At 45.3% G+C, this 27,346-nt stretch overlaps 1 protein-coding gene across 8 annotated transcripts in view; it reads left to right on the forward strand.

The window, feature by feature from the left end:
• Positions 1-27,346, forward strand: part of Tenm4 (teneurin transmembrane protein 4) — a 715,396-nt gene that overhangs the window by 496,099 nt on the left and 191,951 nt on the right. For all 8 annotated transcript variants that reach the window (XM_013511959.1, XM_013511956.1, XM_013511957.1 and 5 more), the window contains 2 exons: positions 5,432-5,530; positions 6,888-7,123. In XM_013511959.1, coding sequence (XP_013367413.1) covers positions 5,432-5,530; positions 6,888-7,123 — 335 coding nt within the window. The remainder of the gene's footprint in view (positions 1-5,431; positions 5,531-6,887; positions 7,124-27,346) is intronic.

Raw genomic sequence — 27,346 nt, forward strand, 5'->3', positions numbered from 1 at the left:
GAAGCTCACAGTCTGTTGAGGGATGCAGACTGGGGAAATGAAGACAGACACTGCAGATGGTGCTCTGATGGAGCCAGCACTCTGAGCAGAGGCCGATGTGGTCCTCTCTGCTTGGGGGAATCGGGTAGCAATCAGCAAATGCTCAGGCCCTTAGTGGGAACAGCCAGGTGCTGTTCTAAGTACTTCATGCTTTAATTCTTACAGTGCTCCTCAAGACCACCCCCTCGGTTTGATGATTTGCCGGTTGGCCTCATGGGATTCAGCATATAGTCATACTGATGACTCTGATCTATTACAGAGAAAGGATACAAAGCAAAATCAGCAAAGGAAAGGTGCATGGGGAGAAGCCTGGGACTTTAAACCAGGCCCAAGTTTCCGGCATCCTCACTCCGTGGATTGCCACAGGACAGGCACACTTAACTCCCCAAGCAACTGGTTGTGGTAATCCATGAAATGCTGCCAATCATGGAAGCTTGTTAGAGACTCACTGCCCAGGCTTTTTACTAGGGGATGGTCACATGGGTATTCCCTACCTGGCACATAGCCAAATTCCTGACTCTCAGAAGACAAGCAGGTGTTCAGCATAAACCACACTGCTTCCCCAGTTAATTTAAGCACAGTGAGTCAGCTACTCTTGTCAGCTCATGGTGGCCACCCTCCTGAAACCCAAGCTGCAAGATGCCAGCCCAGAGCCAGCCTGGTAAGCAGATGCTCATAGCAGTCAGTACTTCATGTTTATTCTGTCCTGCATTGGTGGGTAGTCTTTCAGCATCCCCACTTCAGAGATGAAGGAACTGAATCACAGAAAAGTTAAGATATCACAGCTAAGCAGTTGGTAGGACTGAAATTCTCAGCTTGGCTGGCTCCAGAGCCGTTGTACTCAGCCACTGTCCAATACCAAATTCCTAATGGTTAAAACTAGCTTTTCAGGGCATGTACTGGTAAGAGTCTTCAGGGGAGAAAGCAGTTCTGAGCTGCACGACAGAGGGCAAAGATACAGAGCCGGAAGGGAACATGGTATTTTAGAGATGGTGCACAGTGGGTAGAAGCAGGTATAGATTTGTGAGGAGAAGAGGCAAGGACCTGGGCAGTACACTGTCTTTATTTATTTATTTATTTATTTATTTATTTTTGGTACCGAGAATCGAACTCATGACTTCAGGCTTGCCGGGCAAGCGCTTATGCTGCTGAGCTATATCCCCAGCCCCAGTACAGGGTCTTGAGTCATGTGAAAAGACTGCACTTGTCCCTGTGGATACAAGGGCAGAAGGGAATAGCTGTCAACAGCTTTTAAACTGGAGAGTGGCATAAAGGGATTGGCCTTTTAGAAGGATCACTGTGGCCTGAAGGTCTGGGTTCATGTGTTTCTTCATTCATTTCTTCAAATACCAGGCCAGCTCCATACCTGTGTGTCCTTGGCAGAGTCAGCAACCCCTACACACGGGATCTCTGCCAACAAATGAAGGGTGTGACCCCTGCCTGTCTGCCCCACTAGGTGGTTGGGAGAATCAGACACAGTGGCGGCCATCCCTGGGCTCTGCGGGTAGGAGCATGGCTCCGTAGAGCTGGCTCATTGTGAAATGCACTGTTGAGCAGGACAATCCCAGAGACCCACTGCTGCTTCAGCTTCCAGGTACTCCCTTGCCAAGGTCACACAAATGGACCTGGAAGCCCCGCTTCAGCCGGCTCTAGTCCTCTCCCCTCTCTGTGAACACCTCTAAGAACAGCACAGTGCTTGGCTCCAGTTCATCTCTAGGAACTCAGTAATCCCTGTCCTCAGATGCAGCTGGGCCTCTGAGGTCAGAGAGATGTGGTTTGAGTCCCCTCCCTGCCTTTTCCTTGCCATATGACTCTGAACCATCATTTGACCTATCTGAGCCTCAGTTTTCTTATCTGCGAGTGTCAAGTGAATCAGGTGCCCATACTTGAGCTCCCTGCAGTAGTTAAGAGGAGAGACCACAGAAGGCATGACCCAAGGTGGCTCAGCAGCTGAGGGGTTCCACAGAGAAACCTTCTGCCGGAGAATGGGATGCCCAGCATGTGGGAGCAAAGGGGAGGAAGTTTAAGCAGAGTCTTGAGCTGGGAGTCAGGGTGCCTAGGTTTAGCCTCAGCTCTGCCACGGACTTCCTGTGGGAATGGGAGCAGGGTCAAACGCTTTCTGGGCCTCAATTTCTTTGTCAATGAAATGAGGCAAAATAATTTCACCCAGAGCTAAACTAAGCTTTACAAGTACAGAATGAGGCCATCTCGAGGCAGTAGATGCATTCTGAATAGCCATCATATTTTTAGCACAAGGGCTCACCTCCCCTAAACTCCCTAGTGACCTGAACAGTTAGCATCTGAGTGGGTGCTCTTTCAGGAGCTCTGCCCCCCTGTTGCTTTTTCTTGATGCTGTAGTGTTACCCCTCCCCTTATCCTAGCTAATTGGTATTTTTAAGAGATACTTGTCAATTCACTCTTTTTCAACTCTTTCCTTCTAACTTATAAAAGTTAAAATAAAAATCACTTAATCCAGCTACTTGAAGATCCCCACTGTTCACCTTTTGATCTTTCTTTATCCTTTGTGGTTTTTTTCTCTGAGTTTACTGGTTTACTTATTTATTTATGGTTTCAATGTGCAGACATGGCTGTCTGGGAGCAGAGGCAGCCAAGCTCCCAGGTGGTCCAGGGAGACAGCATGAACTCTTCCCTGAACCCTGTAGGCAGGGTAGGTGGTGCTGCTCATGGCTGGACCCTATGGGCTGTAGAGAGACTGCAAGTCCCTCTTGAAATGCAGGGTAGTGTAGAAAATAATAATGAACACCACACTGTGCTGTCTTCCCTTAAGGACTGACATGCACCTGCTCTGTGCGAGACAGAGTTCCCTGTAATATCCTGAATCCAGCAATATTCAGTACACATTTACTTCCCACTGCTACGTGGCAGGCATCCTGTAAGACTCTCAGCACATAGCAGTGAACAAGGCAGATAAGACTCCCGGCTGGTAGAACTTGAATTGCATTAGGAAGAGACATAGCGAGCAGATAAACATATGTGTTTATTGGTTCCCCATCATCACTTGCTGACCCCTCTCTCTGCCTTATTTTTCTTCACAGGATTGACTCTGTGTGTGTGTGTGTGTGTGTGTGTGTGTGTGTGTGTGTGTGTGTGAAAGCTAAACCAATGCAAGAGGCCTGAAAGTGATGGGAAGACTGGGGTGACAGCTCCTCTAGTCAGGGTGAGAAGGAGACAATCCATACAGACGTTTGCAAGAGGACAGTTCAGGCAGATGAAAGCAAAAGCATAGCTTATTTGAAAACAAATGAGGAGGCTGGTGTACCTGTAACATGGCAAGTGAGGTTTGAGAAGTATAGGGAGCCAGATCTTACAAGATCTTGTGGGCCCTGTTAAGGATGAGGGAGGGGCAAGGGCAAAGAAGTGACCTGATCCACATTACACTGTAGGTTCTTTAAGGTGCAGTTAACCCCTTTTATGGATGCTCAGAATAATTGAGTCACCTGCCGAAGACAGGTGACTGCTAGATCTGGGACCTGAACCCAGATATGTCTGGCCTCAGAGCCTGTACACTTCCCACTAGGCCACCTGGCTGCTCATCTGCAGGGCCACCTGCCTGGGAATAGAAATGAAATCACTCTGATTTCCACACCTCTGCAGCTCCCCGCAAGCCACTGGGGGAGGCTCAGGGGCTTGAACACTGCCTGGCACTTAGGTGTTGTTCCAGGATCCACCCAGAGGGAAGGCCCCTGTAGTGCTTAGTGGTCCCACCTGTAAACAGGGTCCCCTTCTGCTTTCAGCATCCCCAAGGATGTTAACAAAATGGGGTCTGAGGTAGTGCTTGCAGCTTGGTCTTGGAGGCTGACCCATGGGTGATAGTCACAGACTGTGCAGAATGAAGCCAGGTTCTGAAGCAGAGAGGGCCTGAGCTCTAGGCTCAGACAAGCCTAGGTTTCCCTGCCAGGTCTGCTGTCTTCACTGTCTGATAAAACTTCAGAAAAGTTATTCCTCAGGGCCTTGCTTTGCTATCCTACAAGGTAGAAATGGCAATGTTGACACTGCAGAGTGGTTTTAAGAATAAGTTTTAAGCTAAACAGTTACAGAGCTCCTGGAATAGTAAATAATATATGACAAATGTGGGGTAGATGGGACATATGGTGCTTCACATTAGCACTTCTATCCTATTTGTATAACTCTTAAAAATTCACCCAACATTGTCCCAGTCAGCCCTCACAGTGACCTGGTACTGTAATTCCCATTTTCCAGAAGCAAGTAAGATTAAGAGAGGTTCAGTTTCTTACTCAAAGTTGCATAGCAAGAAGGTGACATAAAAAGGATGTGAGTCTGGGTAAGTATTCTCAAGACCTATCGGAGTGAGAAGAAAATTCCCTGGCAGGCTGGGAACCAAAGCTGGCTTCCTGCAGTCAGCCTCCCGCAGGTGTGTGTAGCAGGCTGATGCTCACTAGCGTGTTAGAGAGTCTCCAATACGAGGTCTTATAAGGTGGCAGTAGTCGTGAGACTAGCAGAAGACGGGAGCCTGCTCACCTGGGTGCACATGACAGCATTCAGCAGGCATGGTTCAGTACTAACAGGACAAATGTTACTGTCTTCATTTGGGGTTAGATTTAGTTGAAGTCACTTAATGCTGTGCTACCCTCAAGGGACAAAGAGCTTACATACCCTGTGTCTTTGGTGGGGTGCCATCCTTTCTAATCAGTCCTCACCTGGATCCTCACACAGCTGAAGGCCAGGCGACTCCAACCATAGTCAGCATGAACCTGGAGGCTGGAGGAAAATACATATTTTAAGCCCGTCCCCAACCCACTAGTTCTGAGTCTCTTGAGACAGTTCTGTTGCTCACTCAAGTTTGAGGACAATTGCTTTAGAAGGTGATGGCTAAAGATGGTTGGCTTTCTTGTTTCTTTAGACGAGCCTAATAAACACCTCTGGCTCTAGTTTAAGCAGTGAATAGAGAAGAAAACCCAGGATGTGGATCCCGACAAACCTGCATCCAAACTCTTGCTTTGAGTTGTGCTCGCTGATGGCCTTGGCAAATCCTAGTACTGCTCCATAACTCAGTCTTACCATCTGTAAAATGAGGATAACACTGTCTTCCTCGTGTAGCCTAGTTTGAAGATTTGGGAGAATGGAGGTAATATGCCTAATTTAGTGCTGGACACACGTCAGCCCTCAGTGAGAGCTGTGATGATACACACATCTGCCAGACATTTGGGTTTGTATAGCAAATGCTCCCTCGGGACGCTGTGTGCCAAGCAGATCCTTTGCACACATGGCTTACACACTGACCCATTGCCTGGAGTCTGTGTCCTGCTGGTCTCATGCAAGCTGCACCGAACAGCCACTTTATTTGTTTCTCTATATCCCCCTTCATCGATGCATGACTCATTGCTTCATTCATGTCTCCATGTGTGTGTAGAAACCTAAGCAAGCAGCCATTCCTAGGGACATTGCAGGACAACCTCATTGAGATGGACATTCTCAGCGCCTCCCGCCATGATGGGGCTTACAGTGACGGGTAGGTGACATCCCCATGCTCCTCCTCTCTGTGTGTGCTGTTTCCATGGCTCCTGCACTTGCATGCATTTCCTGAGACCTTTTCCTGGGACCCCTAGGGGAAGTGGTGCCATGCTTCATGCCTGTCCCCAAGTCCATGCTCAACCTGTAACAGTTTGTCCTTGGAACACCCTGTCCCTGGCATATTAACATCTGCCTTGTTAATATGCAGCTCGCAGCATCTCATTGGCTGCTTCACCATTCTGAAAATCATCTCATGTAGCAGTGTTTGTGCAGCACAGTCTCTGCATCATATGGATTCTGGCCCTGAGTGTGTCTTCTTTGGCCTGAATCAACTCGTACCCCAACAGGAGTGGGTTTACTCTAAGACTTCTGGGGGTATACAGTGCAGCCAGTGCACCCCATTTTCCAGGCTGTATGCAAGTCCTCACATGGTCATGGTTAAAGTCACACTGTGGAGGAATTCCTGACACCTGATTTGGCCACAACCATGTGCTTTGACCATCCTTGCTGCCCTCAGGTGTGCAGCTAGGCTGTATGATGCAGCTGCCTGGCTATCCTTCCACCCAGCTCTCACCTGGCTCTTGGAAAGAAGCAGCCTGGTTTCCAAGCTGAGTGTCTTGCAAGCATCTGTAGCACCCACCAAAGGACTCTTAGCCATGGGCACAACTTGTGATGGTTTCTTGACTTTCACCCCACCAAAGTTCCCTTTAACAGGAAAGATATTCTATCTGGATACTGGGCATGCTCCTATAGTCTCAGCAATTGAGAAGCTAAGGCAGGAGGGAGGGTTACAAGTTTAGGGATAGCTTGAGCTATTTAGTGAGACCTTATCTCAAAAAATAAATAATAATAATAATAAAATTGGAAGTATTCTAATCCTTAACCAAGATACACAGCTAATGCAGGTATTGGAGGAAGAAGAAAACTGTTAGGTCCCAATTATCTCCAGGGGACACATGGATTTTAGATACGTTCCAACTTACCACAGTAATTTCAAAAAACAGGTAGTTTATTTCCTAAGACACATCCTCACAGCCCCATCTTTTCCCAGGAAAAGGACCCAGAACAGCTTCTGTCGAGTAGGTGGCACCATCTGCCTTGGCTAGGGGGGGCTCTCCCATGGGAAGGGCTGTCCCCATCGTGTTCTGTGGAAATATGTCTCCTTGTGCCCCATTTTGTGGCCTAGTGTGTGACTTTCCTCTCGCCGTCCCTGCCATCTCCTCTGTGGTGACTCTCTTTCTCTCTCTTCAGGCTCCTGTGCATGCTTCTCCTCCTACTGCCCCTGTCCTGCAGGTTGGTGCTGGTGCCTGGTCAGCTGGCCAGTGCTGACGCAGTCCACCTCTCTCCATCCACAGGCACTTCCTTTTCAAGCCTGGCGGGACCTCTCCACTCTTCTGCACCACGTCCCCAGGGTACCCCCTGACGTCCAGCACCGTGTATTCGCCTCCACCCCGGCCCCTGCCCCGCAGCACATTTGCCCGGCCGACCTTTAACCTCAAGAAGCCCTCCAAGTACTGCAACTGGAAGTGCGCAGCCCTGAGTGCCATCGTCATCTCGGCCACGCTTGTCATCCTGCTGGCATACTTCGTGGGTAAGCACCCCTCACCCCAACTCCCCTTGGCTCCCCTTAGCCCAGAGGGCAGCTACCAAGACACCTGCGGGCACTCGAGACTCCTCGCCAGCACTGCAGTCCCAGCTTGCTGTGTGAGCTAAGCAGGCCTGGGGTGCTAGACTGCTATGTGCCCCAAGACATCAGGGCCAGCCCTCTGGAGCCCCTCTTCCTTCCTCCCTGTACTTAGACCAAGAAGGAAACTACAGTCTGTGGTTACATCATCTGCCTGGCATTGGGCATAAGCATGCAGTAAAACTAGCCTCGGTGGCAGGGGTCTGTGGTGTGCGCGTCACAGTTGGCATTCATACAGATGAGATGACGAGTTGGAGAGGCTGGACAGTAAGCAGGCCCCTCCTGTTGGCATCATTTAGCTGCAGTGAAGAGCAAGAAGGAGGCGAAGTGCCTTGGGGTTGGAGGGGCACTGCCAGGAAAGCATGTCGGATGGCGAGGGCCTGCCAAGGCAGTCTGCTCTGTAATTGAGCCAGGATCAGAAAACCAGAGAATCCCAACTGCAGAGCAGCAGGTCCCCATGAGCAAACAGAGTTGCTGAAAGAAGCCCAGAGACACCTTACCTAACCCCAGGGCACGTACACGGTGTAAGAAACTCCTCATGGCCCCCTGCCCTGCTCCAACAAGTGGCTCCCATTCTGCACTGTTTCGATGTATTTCTCACATAATTTGGGTTCCTAATTCTGACCTCTGTCTTGAGTCTTCGCCCAAGAAAGTGATTAATCTGAAGAGAAATATGCGCATTATGTAGAGTCTGTGGCCTCTGGAAGATGCAGCCTGTTAATAAAGGTATCCGAAGGGATCGTAGCTTAGCTGTTGATGCCCTTCCCAACCTTAAGGTTCTGTAATTCTAAGACTTCATATAGGTCAGGTCAGCTGGAGAAGGCCTTGAATCCATGCTAAGGAATTCAAAGATAATCTTGTAAGCAAATGGGATTTTTTTTAAGAGTATAGCCCAGTAAGTAGTAAATCTAACTGACAGAAGCCAAACAAAGGCAAAGTACTACCCACTGTGAAAAAAGAAAAAACCCTTGTGCCAACCAAGCAAAGTCATTGTGGATGAAAGAGTGAGCTAGTACGAATAGCGAGTATGCGCTATTTTAATAGTGCACGGGGTACCTCTTGTCCAGGAACTAGCCAAATGCTTTGAATATGGGTGGAGATTTGGCCACTTTCATGTCAAAATTCTTGAATTTTATCAAAACAAGTAATCAGGTAGGCAGTGACTCAAGCTACAAAAAGTCTTGCTTCGTAAGTCCAGTCTCTCTTCTCCTTGTGAATGTAGGCTCAGGAAACTTCATGGCTCCATAGCAGGACACCATACATGTTTTATCCCTTCCTTCTAATTGTTTGGTCATTGTTGTCTAGAAAGTTATGTTGAGAAGGATTGTGAGCTATAGGCAGACTCAATAGAAAAGAGTCTCTGTGATTGATTAGTGATGCCTGTCCAGGTCACAAGAATAGAGAATATGGATTACTTACCAGTATTTGCCATCCCTTTATAAGAGGAATGGCCAAACTAGGAGAGCTCAGGCCTGCCCAGGCTCTGTGAGAGGGACATCGTTGATGTAGACTGGGTTCCAGGTAAGAGTTCTGAAACTTATGATCTATCATCAGCTAATGAAAATTTCGTCTGGCACTATCAGTGCAGTAAACTCACCAACCACTGGTATAACCTTTGCTTTTTCCTGGCATTACTGTATTTCCTAAATGAATAGACCTTTAGACAAGAACTGTCAGTTTTCAAGAATGAAGACATTTACTGAATATAGATGACAACTCATCTAGCATTGAAGCACTGAGGTTTATACCAAGTAGCCTACTGTGAGGAGAAAGAACAAATCTTCATATGGTTAAATAAACTATTTTCCATCCCATGGGCTTCTTCCTCTCCCATTTAATAAGAATATGTGGTCAGTCTTCATCTATCTAAGGACAGAGGCTACTTGTGAAAAGTAATGAGCTACCTGTCACAATAAAAATACAATAAAGCTCATTGACAGTTTAGTAAAAATAGGATTCAGGTACTAAGTGATTTTACTGAGTGACCTTCAATTTTCCTTTCAACCTTGACAGTCTTGAATCTTTAATAATTTTACAAGTTGTATTTTTCATCCAGCCAGCAATACGGAGTACCCCCTTTGAGCCAGGGACTACGCTGAGTGCTAAGTTTAAAAATGTGGTCCCCTATCCCAGGGTGTTCGGAGCTTAGAAAAGAGGTGGTCAATGGCAGCAGGTAAATCTAAATCAGGGACTGATTTTCACAGCAGCTCAGGGGCTGTGGGAATATCCACCCTGAGCCGGGAAGACTGGGGAAGGTTTCATAGGAAAGTGATGTTTGCACTGAATCTGCAAGTAGGAGTTAGCCAGAAGCAGGCATGCAGGGAGGGTCTTTCAAATCAAGTGAACTCACAGAGACTTGAAAGAGGACCACATGGTGAAGAAATGTTCTGTTTGAAGCACCTGAGGGGTTGAAATGCACCATTGGAGGCCAGTGCAGGGAGGATTTAGTCAGCTTGTGAAGATTACTTGGTGCTGAGCTGAGCACCTTATTGGGTGGGCAGCTGGGGAGGCATTGAAAGTTGTAAGCAGTGGTAGGACATAGACTATTTCAGGAAGTTAAGGATAAAGGAAGGGAGCAGCAGGAGGCAGAGCTGTTAGGAAACTTCCAGGAAATGAGTCAGGAAAAGCTGATGACTATAACGAAGACAATGATCACAGAAGTGGAGAGAAGAACACAGATCGGGGGTCAATTAAGGAGAATTGTAGGTTAGGAGGGGCCAGCTCATTGATGACGTGTCCTTGCCAAGCATGGATATATCCTCCTGATTAAATTCTGTCAGTTTGGAAACCTTAAGACTGGACTCTAAGGATCACACCCTTTGTCAGGTGGCAGGGGCTCGGGGAAGAGGGCGGCTTCAGTGTCTAACAGCCCTGGATCTTCTGCTCAGCTCTGCCATGTGGTAGCTGTTTTTCTTGAAGCAACTCCCTGCTGAGCCTGAGTTCTGACTTCCTTTTCTAGGAAATATGCCTGACCCACTGCTGCAGGAGGATGTCATGAGGTTGCAGTGAACTGGTTCAGGTGAATACACCGCAGGTGTGGGAACTGCATCCTTCCTTCCAGGGCCTGAGGAGGCACCCTTGGTGCCTGGTCTCTATCAGCTGCTGAGGGCAAGGACCCAGCGTCTTGTTGCTTGGTCATAATTACAGGCTATGATGACTAACTTGTAAGGAACTATCAATTATTAAAAATCAAATTAATTGTCTCAGCCAAGCACAAATATCCTTAACAAAGAGTCTTTTCCAGCAAACCAACTGATCTAATCAACAGGCAAAAGCACAGATATTTAATTAGATTTTTGATGAAAAATTGTGTTTAATTTCAAGTATAATCAATTATTAATTACTGTAATGAGTGAGTCTGACTGGGTTTACTAATTAACTCATTTAAAAATTATGAATAACCTTTTCATTTGTAATTATTTTCTACATCCTATCAAGTTCCAGATAAGAATTGCATCACCTCACCAGCAGAAGGAGGGGCAGAAATAGGGTGGGAAAGAGTTTTTCTTGTGCTGGTGTCTTCCCAGGGCTGCCATGTGTGGATGGTAATCCTGACAGCTCTGTTTAACATTCGTTCTCAGGGGCTGGGGACTTAGCTCAGCGGCAAAAGCGCCTGCCTGGCAAGTGCAAGGTCATGAGTTCGGTTCCCGGTACCGGAGAAAAACCAAAAAAAAAAAAAAAAATTCGTTCTCTTAGTTGGAAAGTGTTCTTAAGAAACAAGCAGCCAGTGACCTTTCATTTGCAGAGATATTTACCGGTATTTTCATAGGAAAATAGAGAAATTGGAGTCATGGCTTACCACCCACAAAGACTGCAGCAATGCTTAGGGCCTTGCCTTCTGCCACTCCTTCCTGCCCACCCTGGGTCACCTGGCTGCCCTCGCCTGGCCCGGAAACCTAGGAAAAACCCTCTCATGCCTGTGAGATCTGTATTAAGAGAAAAGATTTGCATTTTTGTGTCCAAAGATTGCCCAGTGAGAAAAGCAGCATCGAGGATGACGTTTGTTACTATGTTCTCGATTCTCTCTGTTAAAATTTTCAGGTCTCGTTAGTTTCCATGGGATGTGCCCTGCCTCTCCTTTTCTGAAGAAATCCATTTGAAGAACAGCGTGAGGGGGAAATGATGAGAGGGGAAGGTTCGTTTTAGGTCAAAGCGTGAAATGTGTACAACCATGGCAATCATGCTTTATTTTGAAGCATATTCTTGTTTCTGAAACATTTGTGGAGGGAAAAAGTGTGTTGCAGAGTAATAAAAATATCGTTGATTATCGGTTATCATTTTTAAGGGCAGTGGCTTTTATCATGTCATAACCACATGACCATTGCTAGTCTAAGCACTTTGCTTGTGTATTTTCACTGAAATCTTCCAACAGCCCTGGTGGGCTATTAGCTCCAGTTTACAGTTGATGATGTGGAGACCCCGTGACTGGAAGTAACTTCCCACTGTCAAATGGTAAATGTAATGAATGTGACCCACCTAACCCCCAGGCACTGTGGCTCTTAGACTGCTGTTTTTGATTTTTTGTTTTGTTTTGCTTTAAGTTCACAGTCTTATCTCTTGTGCTATAAATTCCCCTTCTTAATATTTGTTTTTGGTGAGGTTTTTCGTTCTTGTTGCCATTGTTTTTAATTTTGATCATGTGCCTAGCTTTGGGCCAAGTCTATGACGTGTCCCACCTCTTCGGACCCTCACAATTCTGTGGAATCGGGTCCCGAGCTTCAGCAGATGATAAATCTGAAGCCTCACCTCAGGTTCTGGTTCTGTCCCTTGCTGACTTGAAATGTTTCTTAAACTCTCTGATCCTCAGTCTCTGCTTTCTTTATGATTCTTATAATGGGCATGGCTGCGATGGTGGCCCTGCCCATCTTACATCAGGGGACACCAGAGTAGTATCCGTCATGAGCCTGGTTCTGACATTAGCAAGCTGCTTTCAGATCTCAGCTGTGCTACTTGCAAGCTCTGTGATATTAGGGAGTCTATATAATCTCCCTCAACCTCAGTTTCCCCACACACAAAATGAAAATACTAGTGGTTGTTGTAAAATTCCAGTAAGATAATGAGTATGAAGTCTCTAAACCGCTACCTGACACAGGATAAACACCTGATAAAATGCTGGTAGTAGTAGCACTGCTACACTTGTTACTGCATCCCGTGTCTGAGCATTAGTAACCCAAGTGGGGACTTGGGCCAGGCCTATCTTGCTGCTCTGCCAGTGGCTCCTCATCGCACGATAGTCACAAGGCCAACTGACAGAGCAACCAGGGCACCTGTCAGAAACCATTTGTAGGGACGTCTGGCTGTTCCAGGGGAGCAACTGCAAGATGAATCACCACCTCAAAAGCACCTCACATTATTTCTGTAAGAAGGACAAAAGTTGATTTTGTTTCACTGACAGTTGCCTCTATACAGATGAAACTGACAGCTTCCTTTGCATTTTGAGCCTCTATAAAAGGCAGGTACTGAGTGCCATGGAAGCGCTGCTGATGTACATCTTAAGGATTCTTCAAGCACTTGTCTGGCTAGATTGGCCTTTGGAATAGGAGCTGAAAAAGGCTTGTTATTAACAGGAAAATTGGGAGTGACTCTACGTTTCAGTGAAGGCCCAGCTTGCCTTGGGATGCTGGATTTTCCTCCTCAGGTCTTGGTTCACTATGTAGGGCAGGACCTTCATTTACTGAAGTTTTGCTGAAGCAGTTGGGTGCTTACGTGGAGAAGAAGACAGGACTCAGAAACTGGCCTACTTGGTAGAAGTCCTGTTCTGGCTACTCTCCAGCATGTAACGTTTTGAGCCTTGGTTTCTCCATCTGCAAAGTAGAAGGAATAACCAGACTACCTTCATAAGGTTATAGTGCTAGTGGCCTTGGAAGACTGTCATCATTACTCCTCTGAGCTCAGTCATGTCAACCCAGAATATGACAGAAGTAGATGATCCTATACAACTTTTCCCCATCTATAGCTCCCTATAGGGAACTGCAGCAGGCAATTGCAGCAGGGCATTGAGGGGCATGGACGGTATAGTCACAAACCTCAGCTGCAGCAGCCTCTGGGTAACTGCAGTCGAACATCCACCATGCTCAGAAGCAGTGAGGGATTTTTTTTACAGTTAGGTCATATTTTTCACCTCTACCAGAAGCTGATTATGAATTACATAAAATACAATGGAATACAATCAGAACCCTTGGGTGAAGTGGTGATGGTTTAGTTTATAAATGAGAATGGTACTAAGCTTAATTATTGCTCTTCAAAAGGCAGCTATTTGAGAGCTTTGCTTGGTGAGATGTTATTGTAGTACTTGATTTGGTAGCACCTGGGTCATCCAGTTCTTAAAGCTTTCTGGGAATTATTGGTAGGGGTGAACTTGGGTATTATGTGTGATTTGTAGAGAATCATGCAAGCTCTTCCAAGACCTCTAACGTGTCACGAACTGGACTTCAGTATGGCAGTAATCAAATTAGACAGGATATAGACTTCCCATCCCTTTAGGGGTGCTGTTACTCCCCCATCCTAATGTCTTACTCTCTGCTGCATACTCAAACCCTTGCACCAAGCCCGGCACAAGGTAGCTCTGTTCATTCAGTAAGGCTTGGCTGAATAAATGACCTTGCAGGATGTTTAAAGTTGTCATGGAAGTCTTGGCAGAAGAACAGTATGGATAAAAGTATGGTGGCTGAAATGTCCATTTTGTGTCCCAGGGTTGGGATAGATGTGAAATGGACATGAGGTAAATAAGGGAAGAAAGAACTAGAAGCCAGGGTGATTTATAAGCCTCCCCACCCAATCCCCTGGTTTAGCTCATGTAGCGATAGGATCTCAGATGTCATTTTGTCATATGCACAAGCCTGTTGTTCTTTGGACCTAGTGTTATTAGTGAGCGTGCTCATTTTCTCTTCAACTTCACATCAGGCCTTTTGGTCAGAAGCCACAGATTTAGCTTTATAGCACAAAGAATAAGAAATGGAGATGATTGAACTTGGTCTTTTAGAAGCAGGAAAAAGTGATAAAGATACAGGCTCTTCTATTAATGCCTTTTTCTCCAAGATTGATTCCTTCTTGCTGCTCTGTAGGAATTGCTAATAGCAATATATATATATATAGGTTGTACTTTTTGTAACAGAACCCAGACAGATATCTCCCAGATCCTCCAAAGGAAAACTTGAGAGATCAACATGGCAATGCTGCCAAGGGGGCAGACTCAGTTTGGTGGTGGGGTGGAGCGTCTGGGGTCAGAGCCAGGTCTGAGGGGTAAAAGAGGTGCGAAAATCAAAGGTGGCTCTGGGAGGAGCAGGCTTTTCTGACCAGAGAGTTGCCTGGGTGGAGTGGGCTTTCTTGGGGGAGAGGGGAAACCTGTTTCTGGAATGAGGGGGTGGTACATGCCCAGACTATAGGCTCATACTCTGTCGATGTCACCTGCCACCCACCTGGACAAGGACTTATTCTGCTTAAGCTTTAGGTTCTTCATCAGTAAGTTAGGAATAAAAATGAACAAACAAAAGACTAGATGATGTTATGAGTCACTGAACATGTTTCCGCCCAGCATGAGAGAAAAATTTCCAGTGTTCAGAGCTGCCCATGATAGAAGAGTTTAGTAGTGATTTTCCTGGCAATGGAATCTTTAGGCAGTAAGTTGTTAGATTTGCTTGCTCATTTGTGTTGGGTTGTTCCTTTGTTTTTAGTTTGAGAAAGTGTTATAAAGAGGCTAATTACAGAAGTGAAGGCAGATGTCAAGGAGTTCTACCCCAGGCTAATGACAGGTTACTACCTCTGAGTAAGATAAAAGGGGAGGGAATACTTGCCAGGAGCTAGAAAAGGCAGGCATCAGAGAGGGCCACATCGCAGGAGCTGTGGTCTTAGTAGTGGAATTAAGGTGATAGAGGGAGAGAGCAGATCTCTCAACTTCCCTTCTTCTCCCGTTGATGGAACCAACCAGCAACCAAAATCCAGGCAAACTTGATCTGGATCATGATGAGCCTTGCAGTGTGCAGAGCCCGGTGGAGAAGGATGAAGAGTGGATCTGAGGGCAGATAGGTGATGCCAACTCCACACTTCTCAGAACTCCTTTGCCTAACAATGTGCAGGGCTCTGCCTGGTCCTCCTAGAGTCTGACCTTAGGACCCAGACCCAAGCCACTGCTTGTCTCTCACCTTCACACCTTCTCAGCCTCTAGACCTGGACCTCTTGCTTCTTAAATCAGATTTATTGGGATATAATGTACATTCAGGAAATTAACATGTTTTAGGCATGCCATTCTGTGAATTCTGACAGACCGGTAGAGCTGTGACCAACACTGCATCCAAAGAGGACACATCCATTGTTCCAGAAAGTTCTCTCTCCTCATTCACAGTATTCTCTTCTCCATTTGGTAGTTCATGCATTGCTTTGAGTAGTGTAGCAAAAAAGTGATTTATGTACAGAATTCAGATTAGGAATTACCTAAATAATGTCCAGGCTCTAAGACATTTAAGTGTTTTTGAGAAAATTTGAAGATATAATTTAGAATTCAAGATATTAGAGCAAGCAGTGGAAACATTACAGGATTTTTCATATTTCACCTTTTAAAGGGATAACAGCTAAAGCCACAGTGCAGTGACATGAACATGCATTCATGTCCTGCATTGGTCACATATCTTTTCATGTAGCCATTTTCAACAATGACACAATTCGCATCCATGTGAAACTTGGCAGCACTATTACATTTGTGCTGTTTCTGTATCAGTGTGTTCTTTCCTTTTCCACTTAAGCGCTATTATAAACAGCACATATCTGAACATCTTTGTGCCTCTGCTGTTTTCCTGTTTGGGTTATTTTGGGGAGGGTGTATTCCTCTGAGAGAGATTCCTGGATGACAAGGTATGAACAGCTCAAAGCTCTAGTGCTCACTGCGAGAGCCTCTTCAGAAGGATAGGACTGAATTCCGGGCCACCAGTCAGGTACCCAATTCCCCATGTAGGAGTTTGTGTTTGATCTTGAGTCAGCCAATTTAGTTGGTCAGAGGTAGGGATTACAAGTGGCTCTGAGACCCAGAGAAGTTAAAGGACCTTCATCCTAGAGGGAGCCACCTGCCACCTACCACCTTTTTATCTCAATCAGTTCTTCAAGAGCTTCACTCAAATGTCACTTATTCAGAAAAGCTCCTTTGACCTCACAGTAAACCAAGAAACTAGTTATATGCTTTTATATTTCCCATGGTGCTTCCCACAGTTGCAACTGAATGACTATGACATTGATTTTTTTTTTTTTTTTTTTTTTTTTTTTTTTTTTTTTTTCCGGTACCGGGAACAGAACTCACGACCTTGCGCTTGCCAGGCAAGCGCTTTTGCCGCTGAGCTAAATCCCCAGCCCCGACATTGATGTTTTAATATCTGTCTCCACCACTAGATTACAAACTCCATGAGGGCAGGAACAATTTCTGTCATGCTATCTCGTAGCCACAGCTTCTTGTGCCTGGATCTGGCATATCTAACATGAATGTTCAGCCAGTTTGCTGAATGAGAAAAAGGAGAGGAGGTACCAGAACTAACAGACGTTGCCAGGCAGGGAGTGGAGGGAAAGAAGAGAGGCTCAGAGTTCTTACAGACATCAAAGATGGAAAGTCTAGATCGTGTGAGGGGGAACAGCAGCTCCTAGAAGGCAGGGGAGGGAAAACCAGAAAGCAAACACTAGAGGTGGCTGCTGAAATATAGTCTACCCTGGGGACGGGCCTGGTTTTGAGCTTCATCTATTCCTGAGTACACTGGGACACTCCACAGGGACCCTGCTCTCTCTAAGCCCCAGTTTCCTGTAGATAACAGACTGTTGTAGGGATGAAATGACTATCAGGCATCTAATTCTTACTAGGAAAAGTCTAGCAAATGTAATCTGTCTTCTCTTGCCCCTGGCCAACAAATCACCTTAAATTTGAGGGCCAAGCAGCTCCTGAGTTTGGAAATATCTCAAGTAAGAAAGGACCAGATTTACTTGTGCATTAATGTCGTATACTACAGCAGAGGCTTCAGGGGACAATTCCCTCTCCCAGGGCTTCCAGGCCTTGCCCGGGAGCTGTTTCAAAGACCCTGGAAGGCTGCATAGGCTAGGAGGGCCAGGAAGTAGCTGCAGCTGTTATCTAAGGTGATCCTTCTACAACTTTACCCTGACGGAGTTGATTTTACAGATTTTTAGCACCCCTGGAAAGAATTTATCCCCCAAGTCTTATTTTTATCCCAGAGTAATTACTGTGCAATAACATAATTTAATTGCACTTACGTGAAGAGAGAGAGGGAAAGAGAGAGAGAGAGAGAAAGAGAGAGAGAGACGGGTTCCCTGTGGCTGTTCCTTTGCACTGTAAATACCTAACATTTGTGGAGGGGAAGTTGGTGCAGACACGGCCATACTTAGGGCACCAGGGCCTGGGACAGAGGTGGGCATGCAGAGCTCAGCTACTGTTCATTGTAGGAAGTGAGAGAGGGCCCAGTGAGAGAAGACATGGTTATGAAAAACACAATACTTTTTTTCTTCCACTCAGGGCTTCCTCCTTTCCATTAAACAACAAAACCATTACTAAACAGCTTCTTCCTTGTAAGGACAGCAATCCGCAGACTTGAAGCCAAGTTAGACGTGCGCTCCAGCCCCAGTGCATGTGGGGTTTTTCATTTGTCTCAGTCTTGATTTCCTTATTGGTAAAGTGTCAGTTAATATCTAGGTGGCCCTTTGAGGCTTCCGTGAGGGAACATCTGCAGAGGTTCCATGGAGTCCAGTCAGTGGCCTATAGTTGGCATTGAATGCATGCAGCTGCATCCCCAGCGGTTTAAAAACTTCTCAGGTTCAGCAGCAGAGGCCCTCCCTCTATGCAGACATCCGTGTAATCGGGATCAGGGAGAGGTTGCTTCTCCATGCTCAGGTTTGAAATGGGGGCACCATTTCCTGAGCCTGTCTGATGGATTGCATCCTGAGCACACCCCTACCTTTGAGTCATCCAGAGGTTCCTGGACAGCCATATTGTAAGGAGCTCCCAGCAGTTCTATCCAGTTGGTGGAAGTATGCTCCCTGATTTAAACCGGACACAGCAATTCATTCTAACCAGGACGATCAGATAAAACTTCACAAGACATGGAGCCTTTAAATCAGGTAAAATATTGAAAGAGGAGCAGACTGGCTTTCTGCAAGATGGAGCCACCTACACGATGGCAGAGGGTGACACAAATGTTGGCAATTTGGAGCCCTGTTAGCATGAATGATCATTAAAGTATTTTTTGTGTGTGCGTTTTACCCTTTCTGGGCCTCGGTGTCTATTTTACTAAAGCCTTTGGATGTAGAATTACAGAAATCCCAAAGATTATGATGGACCCTGGCCGCCCACCCTCTTATAAAAGAGGCTACACTAGGCAAGGGCATCATAAATTGTCACCTTTGTGTGAGGCCTTTCATATCAATCAATCCTCTCTAGCAGTCTGTACACTAAATAGAATTATTAACTGCATTTCCACTGGCGGAAATGGAGGCTCACAGTGCTGAATAATTTGTGCAAACAGAATGGCTGATAGGTAGTCGAGCAGGACCTAGGAACCAGATTTTCTGAATCCATACAGACCATGCTGCTTTCAAGTGTTGTTTTGTCCCAAGCCTGAGGCTCAGAGCAAAGTAGGGGCTTTGCTGTCTTGTTTGAGGCTTTCCTCTGCCCTGTGTCAGCCACCCACAGCAGGTCTAACCAGAAGTAACAGCAGCTCACACAAATTGAGAGTGAACCACCTGCCAGGCAGGCACTGCCCCAGGTGTTACCTGTGTCCACTCATTTAATTTCAACAATGATCTTAACTTATCCAGTAATTATTTGCCATTTGCCAGTCATGTGCACTGGGTTATTTTTACCTTCATTTTTAAGGATGAGAAACTGAGGTGCAAGAAGGTAAAGTCATTTGTCCTAAGCCACGTCACTTGTGAGGAAGAGAGCCAGCATTCACCGCACAGCCTGTTCTCTTCCCACTGAACCCTGCACCTGCTATAGCTGGAGACAAGAGAACCCAGGGCTCGTCTCTTCATCTGAACTTCTGAGAGGCTCAAAGAGCTCCATGCTGGAAACAAAAACAGACTGACTTTCTTACGGAAGACAAAGTAACACCCACCTGCCCTGTGCTGGGCACTGTGCTTGACTATGGCTGTGGTTTGCACCGAAAGTGAGTCAGCACACAGGGGAACTGGGTGATATCAAGAGACCTTGAGATCCACTACTTCCTGAGCACTAGAATCTCATAGACTCTGATTCTGCTGTTCTCCAGGCTTTGCCCAGTACAAGTGGGCTGTCACCAACTAACATTTCACTTTGGAGAGGACTTTCCTGCTGGTGTGTGGCAGGCAGCTAGATTTATTGTGCCCTTGAGCCTGGAGTTAGATTTTGTTCACAGCCTGTAGTAGAGAAAGAGAAAAAAAATGCCAGGGTCATTCATTTTGCTGTGGCCCTCATTTTATCACATGGTCCCAAATTTTACCATTCTGCCCACCTGTGAATTCTACAGGAAGACAAGTTCCTCACCCTCCTTGTGCATCTGAGCCTCTGTATGTCTCTGAGTTTTCGACACATGCATGACACCACCCAACTGTTCATGCAGAAAAGGTATTTGGAAGGAGATGCAGTACAGGGTAGTAAGCCTTTAAATGAAAATTTGGTGATAAGTAGCATTTTTCTTTTCCTGAAAACTGGAAAATTGCAACTTATTTATGTCCCCTAACTTTTCTGCAACGCATTAGGTCCATTAAGTAGTACTGTACAGTGGCTGGGGATTTAGCTCAGCGGCATAGCACCTGCCTGACAAGCACAAGGTCATGAGTTCTATTCCTGGTACCAGAAGAAAAACAAAAAAAACAAAACAAGAAAAAGTAGTACTGTACATACACCTAATTGTGTAGCTCTGAGACAGTGTTGATGGTGTCACATACATGTTTGCATTTGTTTGTCTATCACACAGACTGGATTAAATTAAAACATTCAAGTGTTCTTCCATTCATTAACTATTAAGCAATATAATAATACTGACTTACATTTTTAGTACACTTTATAATGTATAAAAAACTTTCATTAAATTTGATCTGTACAAGGATCTGAGAGATAGTTTTATATTTTTTCTATTTGCACAGATGAAAAAACTGAGGGTCACATAGATTAAGTGATTTATCAGCTGATATAAGCTAGTAAGGGCCAGAGGTGGGCATCTGGTGTTCTCTCTCTTCTCCATCTCTCTCTCTGTGTCTCTGTCTCTGTCTCTGTCTCTCTCTCTCTCTCTCTCTTTCTCTCTCTCTATCTCTCTCTCTCTTTCTCCAGCACTGCTCCACTAAGTACCTGGTAGGGCAAGGGAGGAAGCACAAGTAGACAGGCCATCAGAACAGTGCTTTTGGGAGAGGTGTGAAATAATGGGAAGGGCTCAGAGCAGAGGTCACAGTCCCCTGGGAGTGTGGCAGGAGTCTTTACAGGAGAGGTAGTATTTGAAGCAGACCTTGAAAGATGGAGCTGTCTTCTTTAAAAACAAGAAGCTAGTGGCCATTCCAGGCAGAGAGCACTGTAAGGGCAAAAGCATGACAACTAGACACGCAGGTGTACCAAGGTATAAGAAGGCCACACTACGAGACTCCTGAGTGGGAAGAAGTAGCGTGGACCCTCAGATACTGTGCCTGATGAGCACTGAAAATGCTCTTTTACAGTCATGGCTGTTCTGAAGAGATATTACAGGTGCCTGTTTCCAGGGAAATGTTGCCAAGAAAATTTGAGCAGTAAGAAAGGATCATGTAAGGATCACACTGGGCTATTTTTCCCATCTTTGTGATTTACACACACACATGCACACACACATACAAAGCACTATAGTAGGGTGGTAAGGGACACATTCAGGTCAGTCTGTATTTGACTCATATCTGAATGTTATTTCTTTCTCATTGAATGGAAACCTGGAACAAGTGGTTGGACCTCTTTAAGCCTCTGTTTCCTCATCTTGCAAATGCAGGTAATACTAATACCTACCTCAGAGTTTTGGGAGGATTCAGTTACACTGTTCATAAGCACTCAGCACAGGCTCGGCACAGTCCGACTTCCAGTTAATGACATGGCTCTTGTGTATTGTTATTATCACAATCACTGTCATCACCATGGTGCCTGGAATTTGATACTGCTTTATATTTCCTAACCAAAGAGCTGGATGAATATACAAGGTATTACCCAAAAATGTGGTGAATGTTTAAATTAGAAAAAAAATCATTACAGTAAAAGACACATTGCTATTAATCCCACTCACAATACCCTCCCTTACTTCAAACACACTTATCCCATTGTTTTTGCCACTTTCTGAAGCAGTTCTAGAAGTCTTATTTTATGTCTTCCTTTGTGCTGTCATGCCTGCCTTCACATCCTGAATCAATTGGAAGTGTTTATCCTTCATAGTCATTTGACTTTCAGGAAAAGCTAGAAGTCGCACGGTGCCAGGTCTGATGAATGAGGTGGACGAGGACACACCATGATGCTTTTACGAGCCTGCCTTTCTGTGGATGGCACTTGACAGCAGCGTTCATTGTATCTTCAATCATACTTTGTAAAGACAGTCACAGAAGAGGACTTCCAGAACTGCTTCAGAAAGTGGCAAAGATTGAGATAAGTGTGCTCACAGCAAGGGGTGGATGTTTTGAGGGGAATTAATACCCATGTGTCTTTTACTATAATAAATTTTTCAACATTTAAACATTAACCATACAGTTTGACCAATGGAGAATATCAGGGCACTCACATCTCTTGAGCACCTGGCTCTGGGCACAAATAAGAGCAGGGAGGCAAGGAGGCACCATGCTGTCCCAAAGGACTGAAAATGACTGAAGGAGGAGGATCCTGGGGAGCTGTAGGGACATAAGGAGGGAAATCAAACACTCTGCCCTGTGAGATTTTAATGCAGTCTTCCAAAATGCTTCTCATTATGGAGAAATATTATCCCGAGTTACTAATCCAGTGACAGGCTCCACGTTGTGCTGTCTGCCCTCATTCCTTTCACTGAAGTAAATGTTCCAGGGGGAAAAGGCCTACCCTAATAATGTACACACAGATTAAAACTCCATCTGAAGAATAGTGGAGACCACCTCCTAGTTCTTGTTGATTATGGGAAAAAATCAGTTCCGTGGTTGGTGTGCCAAAGGAAATCAGGAAATGGACATGTTGCTCTGTGGGACTGAGCAATAGAATGTATTCTAGTAGCTATGGGAATGGAATATAGCAGCGAGCATCTTTTTCTTCTATGAGCTCTGGAGACTAACCCACCCCATGCTCTTCTTGTGCCTCAGCTGATTTTTGATACAGGTGAAGGAGGAGAGGGTGTGCTGTAGAGAGAAGCTGATCTTGGTTCAGTCAGAACGTCTTTGTACAGAAATGCCTTAGACCAGTGCTGGTGAACCTACAGCATGCATGCCACCGTGGACTGTTTGTTATCACTGAAAGCTGAAATGTTCGCCATCACTTGCCTTAGATAGCCCTGTGATTAGTGTTGACACTTCCATACAAGTGCCACAAAGAAAGGAATCTAACTGTGGCAGAGCTTTATGCCAGCATTACCTCTGCTAGGGAAGTGACAGTCCCTCCCCAAGACCCAGCACTGTGTGTTGTGCGGCCTGAAGGTGGTGCTGAACGGCTTCCCACAGCAGAGCAGCTGAAACAGGCCCTTGGGTCTCTAATCTGTGGACCACTAGTGAAGCCTTGCAAATGTAGAACAGATGGTAGAAGCCCCTCGTGGGCAAATTAGCCACTTAGCAAGACCCTGTCTCAGAACAAAAATTTAAAGTGCTGGAGATGTAGCTTCCCATGAACGCCCTGGGTTCAATCCTTGGTACTGCCAAAAAATAAAAATAAAAACAGCAGATAGTGAGCATCCATTAGATTTAAGTAAGTCCCTTTTGTAGGGTCACTCCCTGAATGTTTGCTCCATTTGCACTGTACAGAAACCACTCTTGTTCCGATCAGTGGATGCCTGTTCCATGCTTCTGCGGCAACATTGTAAGAGGAGCCTAGGGTATGGAGCTGCTGGAACCTGGTATGGGATTATTGCAATACGATGAATGGTGCTAATGTAGAGCATTCTGGAGCCTTGGTTTTCTTGAGATACAGAATTAGATAACTAGTATCTACTTTGTAGCTCTCTTCTGAGATACCTAATCTTAAAAATGGAGGTAATAATAGTATCTACCTTCAAGAGCTGTTTAAGTGAGATAATGAATATGACTTTTCCAGCATTTTATCATGCACAGGACAAAATTTTAAGTGAAAGCTGTTAATGTTCTCCCTTTTCTCTTTTTCTTCTTCACTCCCCTGGACCAGGTGTTGGGGGAACCTCTGACCCGTGGGTTCATTTCCCTTACTGCAGGCCCCTGATACTGACTCCCTCCACTGGGAAGCTACGCATGATGGAAGAGCAAGAGAAGAGCTTGGCTTTCCTGCTCTTATAGGTTTTTCTGCTGTGACTTAGGAACAGGATCATTTAGTTGAAAGAGCTCAGAACTAGGAGTCTGAAGATGTGGGCTCAGCTCAGACCCACACAAATGTATTGATCAAACCTGGGTCTCCTCACCTGTGCTGTAGGGGAGTTGTGTCATCCATGCAGCACTAGACCAAAAGCAAGGCTCCTCTATTCCTCCAGTACTGTTAGGTCCTGACTTCACTGTCTCAGTAAGAGCCTTGATACAACATAAAGATGATCACAATGATGGTGATACCCACAAAGAAGGCCACCATATGGCGGTGTAACACTTCAGTAAATAGAAAGCATTGTGGTCAGCTCATGAAACATGTCACCACCTGTCCTCTCCTTGGAGGTAGGCATATTGTCACCATTGTACCGATGAGTAAGCAGAGTAAAACAGTCACACAACTGGGACATTAGAACCAGCATGGGTCTGTCTGGCTACAGAGGCCGTGCTCATAAGCACTGTGCTCCTGTGCCATTTTCCTTACTCTGGAATTGGTACAAAGTTGAGAGTCCAGCAGGCAGAGATTAGAGGATTAGTCTGAGGTTGCCATAAAGGGTGGGATAAGGTGGCCAAGCCCTAAGTTAGTGATGTACAGGGAGGTCTTGGTAGAACCTGCTGCATGAAAGGTACCCAACAAAGGGGGCTGGGGATTTAGCTCAGCGGCAAAAGCGCCTGCCTGGCATGCGCAAGGTCGTGAGTTCGGTTCCCGGTACCGGAGAAAAACAAACAAAAAAAAAAAAAAACAAAAAAACCCAACAAAGACAATATTCCTATTCTATTACCGCAATAACTGTTTATTCTGTACAAATTATTGTCCTGCAGCTCCTGTTCCCCTGCAGTTTACTTTGTTACCAGTTGTTCTTTTTTTTAAATTGGGAATTGAACTCAGGACCTTGCGCTTGCCAGGCATGCGCTTGTGCCACTGAGCTATATCCCCAGCCCCTGTTACCAATTGTTATTGTCCTCCAGTTAAATTGATATTTCTCCTCCATAATAACTGCGATGCACCCATTTCCCACTGTTTATCCTCTGACTCCTGACCCACTCCACGTGGACATACAGACACACTGAGCAGCTGCCTGCAAATCCCTGCTGAAATGCTCCTTGCCCACAACCTGCCGTGGTGCAGAAACACGACTAATGGTGCCAGAGTCCACTCTCCAGAAAACACTTCACTTGGGAATGAGAGACAGTAGCCCTGATCGTGGCAGTCAAGTTTATCCAGAGACAGAGGAAAAGCAATGTATTTCCTTGACTTAAAATTAGCCCCACGTAGTCACCAGTGGGATCCTGTCAGGCTCCTTTATAGTCATTCCACTTTTCAAAGCTGTTTTATCTACTGGGTAAATATCTCTTCTTCCTGTACCCAAAGTCTGTCAATTCACAGGAATAGGAGAGCATCCTCAGCTTAAAGAAGTGTGCTGCTGCAGAAGAATTACAAGTATAGAAAAAGAAGAAAAAGGTGATATAACTGAATGGGCTTAAGCACATTTTTCAGTGGATGCAGGAATTAGAGAAATTGGTAATAATGACAGTGATGTTGACAGTTGCCATTTATTGATCTCCTACTATGGTATGTATGAGGCATCAGTAAGCAAATGACATGTTATCTCATTTAATCCATTGAAGTCATTACTATCTTCATTTTACAGATGAAGAAACTGAAAGTCAGAGAAGCTAAGAACTTTGCTGAGTGCCAGGAAGCTAGCCAGTGATGTGCTCTGAGGGTTTTGAGTAGACCCCTTCCTGCAAACTGATTCTGCCTATGGACACGTTGTTTATTTGTATTTATAGCACAGTCAGGATATGAAAAGATGGAGAGGCTCTATTTTATCTCTGACCAGAAAGACCTTTGTAGCATCTAGCTAAACTGTCAGCAGTGGCTTTCCCTTAATTTTTAAATTTTAATTTAATTTTAGCCATGGTAACTCATCAGTGGTGTGATGTAGCAGGAGGAGAACCTGGACTTTGGTATCACTCAGATCTGAGTTTGGGTCTTCACTTCCTATCTTTGATTCTTTGGGCAAGTCATGGAGCTCTGAGCCTTCAGTTTCTTCACTCAAGGTTTACCAGATTTTTGAGGGTTACCTAACAGGGGAATGAGAAAGCACATCTAACTGCCACATGCCTACTGTCCTAGTGTCTAACAGGGCAGATGCTCCAAGTCAGGATCTCATCCCTTTTCTGTCATCCTTTTCATCTACCTATCCCACCTGAGACTTAACTGTACAACTTCCTTTTTAATGTAAAACAGTGCTAAAGTGCATCCTGGGGCTAGAGACAAAATTTATTCATAATCCAACCACTGTAATTCAAAGCCTAGTGTCATTTTTATGTATTTCTTTACAATTTTTTTTCCATATGCATACCTAGTTTTACAGAAATGCTGTCAGGAAAACAACCAATTTTATGTCCTACTTCTGCTCCCCCCTTAACGTAGCTTAAGCATTTCCCTCATTGCTGGTTGTCATAGTTATTTTTGGTAATGATCGCCGTGTATTCCATCTAGTACCTGTACAATAATTTAGCTCTAAGTCGTTCTTCTATTTGTAGACATCCAGGTTGCTTCCATTTCTTTTCTTTTTACATTGCACTTAGCTAGATCTGTGTCCATAGCTTTTGGCTTAGGATTTTTTGAATGTTGTGGCTTTGTAGCAAAAGCAGGAATATAACCTAGTAAAGTAAAGCCTGTTGTTCGCATTGTTTTGCCTTTTTGTTTTCCCCATTAAAAGATCGTAATGCAAAGGACTCTAGGGCCTTCAATTTTATAAAAATAACTTTGTTTAAAAACAAATCAACCCCCAAATCTGAGCACTACTATAAAACAAAAAAACAGGTAGCTATGTGGTCGGCCTGGTTCCCACCGCCTTTTGCAAACAAAAGTACCACTTGGATCAACAGTTCCCTGTGGGGTGCAGCCGTCTCTAGTCACTCCCTGAAGCTGCCTGCTACCAATGCAAGTTGGTTCCTACGTTCAGTTTCTGGAAATATGCACCATGACAGCAGCAGGAACTCTCCTGTTCTCACATAGGCGACACCTACATAATGACTTTGCTAATTGCCTCCTGCTGGCCGGGTGCTGTGGGGACCTTCAGTGTCTGAAAGTCTATGGAGCCTTTCTTCAAAATGTCAAGATGGAGCTTGCACTTTCTGAGCCATCTCTCCTGTCTCCCTGGGCAGGAAAAGGCAACCGGTAAATGTCAGCCTTGGATCAGATTGACCAGAGCCAAGGGAATCAGAACTTCCCCCCACCCTGGCTCTGGGCTTTTTGAAATCATTAACATTTCAATGTGGGTGATCCTGTGAACCGCTACCTCTCCTCACCCTTTTCCTGAACTCTTTAGCATTTTTTTCACCTTTCATTGAATTACAAACTAGTTGCCGGGAAAGCCAGTATCAAGTTTCTTATCTAGGTCACTTTCAGTGTACTGGAGCAGAGGTTTGCACTGTAGTTAAAAATTCACACTACAGGGTGAAATTTATATAATCCTGATGTAGTGGGTGGTGGGTGGCTACCATCAATTCTTCAGAGAAGGAAGAATATAGTAATTATAATTTACCTTGTTTCAGTGGTCTGGTCCATCCTTAGCTGGCCAAGGAGAACCACTGATATTTCTTAGCATTTTTATTTTCTTAGCTTTTTCTTTTTCTTATTTTGATCCATGGCTGTTA

This window comes from Chinchilla lanigera, unplaced genomic scaffold (assembly GCF_000276665.1).
Source record: "Chinchilla lanigera isolate Chin_1 unplaced genomic scaffold, ChiLan1.0 scaffold00013, whole genome shotgun sequence".
NCBI classification, from domain to species: domain Eukaryota; kingdom Metazoa; phylum Chordata; class Mammalia; order Rodentia; family Chinchillidae; genus Chinchilla; species Chinchilla lanigera.